Below are 4,260 nucleotides of genomic sequence, written 5' to 3' on the forward strand. Positions count from 1 at the left end.
TCCTGTCTATGTCACGCTGCAGCCTGCAGTAGCCCTCTATACTATCGACGACACCTCCAACCTTTGTGTCATCTGCAAATTTACTAAACCACCCCTCAACCTCCTCATCCAAGTAATTTATAAAATCTACAAAGAGCAGAGGCACAAGAACTGAGCCCTGCAGGACCCTACTCAACATTGTCCTCCAGGCAGAATAGTTTCCATCTACAACCACTCTCTGCCTTCTGTCAGCCAGCCAATTCCGAATCCTGATAGCCAAATTTCCCTGTATCCCATACTTCCTGACTTTGTGAATGAGCCTAACATGGGGAACCCTATCAAATGCCTTTCTGAAGTCCATATACACCAAATCCACTGCTCGACCATCATTGACCTGTCTTGACACCTCCTCAAAGAACTCAATAAGATTTGTGAGGCATGACCTGCCCCTCACAAAGCCATGCTGACTGCCTTTAATCACACTATGCTTTGCCAAGTAGTCATAAATCTTATCCCTCAAAATTCTTTCCAAAACTTTGCTAACTACAGACATAAGACTAACTGACCTGTAATTGCAAGGGAATTCCCTACTAGCCTTCTTGAAAAGAGGAACAACATTCGCCTCCTTCCAATCCTCCGGTATGACTCCTGTGGAGAGGGAGGAGGCAAATATCCTCACCAGCGACTTAGCAACCTCCTTTCTCGCTTCTCGGAGCAGCCTAGGATAAATCTGGTCTGGCCCTGGGGACTTATCAATCTTAGTGTTTTCCAAAATTTCTAGCCCCCAAAAGTTCCCTTTCCTTTGTGAAAACTAAAGCAAAAAACTCATTTAGGGCTTCCTTGATCTGCTCAGATTCCACGCACAAGTTCCCTCCACTATTCCTGATCAGGCCCTACCTGATCATTCTCTTTTTACTCATATGAGAGGAATATGTCTTTGGGTTCTCCCTAATCCTTCTTGCCAAGCCTTTTTCATCTCCCCTGCTGACTCTCCTCAGTCCATTTCTGAGCTCCTTTCTCGCAAGCCTGTAATCCTCTAAAGCTGTGCTAGACCCTTGCTTCCTACACCTTACGTAAACTGCCTTCTTCCTTTTGACAAGAAGTTCCTCTGTTCTCGTCACCCAAGGTTCCTTAATCTTAACCCTTCTTACCTGTCTCAGAGGAACAAATTTGTGCATCACTCGCAACAACTGCTCCTTAAACAGTCTCTACATGTCTGCTGTGCCCTTTCTGTAGAACAATTGCTCCCAGTCTGTACTTCCCAACTCCTGTCTGATAGCATCACAATTTCCTTTTCCCCAATTAAATATCTTCCCTCGGTAACTGCTCCTTTCACTCTCCAAGGTTATGCTAAATGTGAGGCAGTTGTGATCACTTTCACCAAAGTGCTCTCCCACCATGAGATCTGACACCTGTCCTGGCTCGTTGCTGAGCACCAAATCCAAAATGGCTCTCTCTTAGTCGGTCTGTCTACATACTGAGTAAGGAAACCCTCCTGAACACAGCTAATAAAAACGGCTCCATCCAAACCATCGGCACTCAGGGAGGTTCCAGTCGATATTGGGAAAGTCGAAATCACCCATAACAACAACCCTGCTACTTTTGCATTTTTCTCGAATCTGCCCGCCTATGAGATCTTCAATCTCTCTACTGCTATTAGGTGGTCTGTAGAAAACCCCCAATGCGGTGTCTGTTCGCTTGCTGTTCCTAACTTCCACCCATACTGACTCAGTAGACAAACCTTCCTCAACAACCTTTATTTCTGTAGTTGTTATGCACTCTCTAATTAGCAATGCTACACCTCCTCCTCTTTTTCCACTCTCCGTGTTCTTTTTAAACGTTCTAAACCCTGGAACATCAAGCAACCATCCCTGCCCATGTGAAACCCACGTCTTCATTATGGCCACAACATCGTATCCTCAAGTACTGATCAATGCTCTAAGTTCGTCACTCTTATTTCAGACACTTCCAGTCTGTATACGTGCCAAGACCAATCTAGCAACCTTTATTTGACAAGTGCTCCCAAATTTGGGAGCCCTGTCTTCAAAATGACTGCCGCATCCATGATTTTGACCTGCAAGGATATATACCACAGACAGCAACTTTTACATTGTTCAGCATCTTTTCTTAATAGCTGCGTAGTCACTGTTTCACAACCATACAAGAAGGAGCTGAGAACACAGGGATAACAAATCATCAACTTTATCCTAAGCATCACCAGATGTTACTCTGTATGCATTTTAAGAGTCAGCTAACAATAGTTGCCAAGTGTGTATCAAGTCTTGCATCAAGGGACGGATCGTCTGTCACCATGGGCCTGAGATGGCTGAATTTGCTGACCACTTCCAGCAGGGTGTTATTTAGTAAGACCAGGGTGGAGGTTCAAGACCTCATTCCATGATCAGTTTTTATGATGCTTATAATCAAGAACAAATCCAGACACATGAGAGACTGTCCATCAGTCCTGGTCTCTCAGTTTCCATCTGAGAGTCTAGCACAGTAACAGTGTAGAGGAGTTCTCTTGATCAGGCCACAATGTACTTAGTCTTCATTTTCAGTCTCGATAGATTGTAGAGCTTACTGAGTTGATGCAAGTGGACTCCCTCCATAATCACAGGGAAAGCAAAGATTAGGAGCACAGAGAAGAGAGCTAGAAGCAGCCCGATTTCACTCCATTCTTCACTCAAGTTGTTAGAAGTGAAAACAAAACATACAGTACAATGTACATTGGCATAGAACACACAGTTGAGACAGAGGTTCCATGGTTAGCCAAAACCACATAGAGTTCTGTCCTGTTGATGGCATTAAATGTCTTCCTGAGATCACAGAAAGTACATTCAAGATGTACATCCTGTGCCCTACAATTCTCTTGTAACTGGGACATAACGTTTGTGCCCACAGTATACTTGCCAGTGCAGAAACCACAATGTGTTTAACTAAACATCAGCGTAACATATTGGAATCTCACCTATGAAGCAAAGATGATACAATCTGGACTGCACTGGAACTTCACCAACCTCAGGAATGCTGTGCCGTCAAAGATTATTTTTATTTTAAAATGAGACATTAAACTAAGATCTGATCTTCTATCTCAGGTGGGTACACGGAGGTTGCACAGAAGTTAAAGGGGACCTCAAAACCAGCAAAATCAGAGATTGGTTCATTGCACTTTACTACGAGAGAGTGTTCTTGCGTTCCCTTACATTGTAATATTTACGTAAATAATGTTTGCATTGATTGTGCGGCACTTTCCGAGAGTGAAGGCTTATATCACAGTACAATCATCATACACACAATAAGTCACTACCACAGGGTTACACTCCTGCTGGGGAGGGTCATATTAACAGTTGTTTTGGAAGTACCGAACTTGATGAAAAGAGAGGCGTGCTGCCGAATTTCCGCCCGATCAGTTTGGCAGCAGCTCTCTCCTTTCATAAATATTGTGGGACCATACTGTCAATGGAACAGGGGTGGGTTTAAAAGCTGCAAAGAAGGAAACGTTCAGCTTCCACAGAAAGAGCCAACAGAGTCTCGAGTAGACCGAACTTTCACCGGGATGCAGTGGGCATTGCGCGTCGTGCACTGTCAAAAACTCCTTTCCTGCATGTCACTGTCTCCCCTGTGTTGCTAAAGGGGACCCCTGCCCTATCATCATTGTCATTGATTCGATGCAGTGAGGTGAGTCGGAGCTGTGTCCTCCTCTCAACCCCGGCTGGTAGGACAGACCAGCCCCTGTTCCCCCCTCCCTCAGTCCCTCCCCTCCGCTCTCACCATACTGAGCGGGCTCGGGCTCCGGCACGAAGGTGAAATGCGCCACCGACCGTTGGGCCGTTGTCGTCACTGCCGCTCGCACCAGCCTCGCGCCGTTGCGGTGAAGCGCCACTCGTGCCAGCCCCAGCGCAGCCATAGCCGCCATCTTCCGCCTCGTCCAGCAGACGGTGCCACAGCCGCGGCCTCACCATTGGCTGGTGGCACCCCTCCGCCGTCATCGACGCAGGATATAGAACTTTGTTTTGGCCGCGATGCATTCTGGTCATTGTAGTTCCTCAAGGGAAAAGTGTAGGCAAGAGACGAATGGGAGGCAGAGAGAGTACATGGAGGCAAAAGTGTACAAGGGCAGGTAGGTGAGGTTGACCTTGTACAAGACACCTGTTCGGCCTCAACTGGGGTATTGTCTACAGTTGTGGGCGCCACCCTATAGGAAGGATGTGAATGCATTGAAGAAAGTGCTGAAGAGATTGACATAAATGAGAAACTTCACTATTAAGGATATATTAAAGA

The 4,260-nt window shown here is 46.1% G+C and overlaps 1 protein-coding gene across 3 annotated transcripts in view; it reads right to left on the minus strand.

The window, feature by feature from the left end:
• Positions 1 to 3,948, minus strand: part of bckdhb (branched chain keto acid dehydrogenase E1 subunit beta) — a 284,897-nt gene extending 280,949 nt beyond the window's left edge. For 2 of the 3 annotated variants that reach the window (XM_043686955.1, XM_043686954.1), the window contains exon 1: positions 3,751 to 3,935. In XM_043686955.1, the coding sequence (XP_043542890.1) occupies positions 3,751 to 3,895 (145 nt within the window). In that variant the 5' untranslated portion in view covers positions 3,896 to 3,935. Of the gene's footprint in view, positions 1 to 3,750 lie in introns of all 3 variants that reach the window. The other variant, XM_043686956.1, reaches the window with a different exon arrangement.
• Positions 3,949 to 4,260: the final 312 nt, after the last annotated feature.

Source organism: Chiloscyllium plagiosum, chromosome 3 (assembly GCF_004010195.1).
Source record: "Chiloscyllium plagiosum isolate BGI_BamShark_2017 chromosome 3, ASM401019v2, whole genome shotgun sequence".
In the NCBI taxonomy this organism is placed as follows: domain Eukaryota; kingdom Metazoa; phylum Chordata; class Chondrichthyes; order Orectolobiformes; family Hemiscylliidae; genus Chiloscyllium; species Chiloscyllium plagiosum.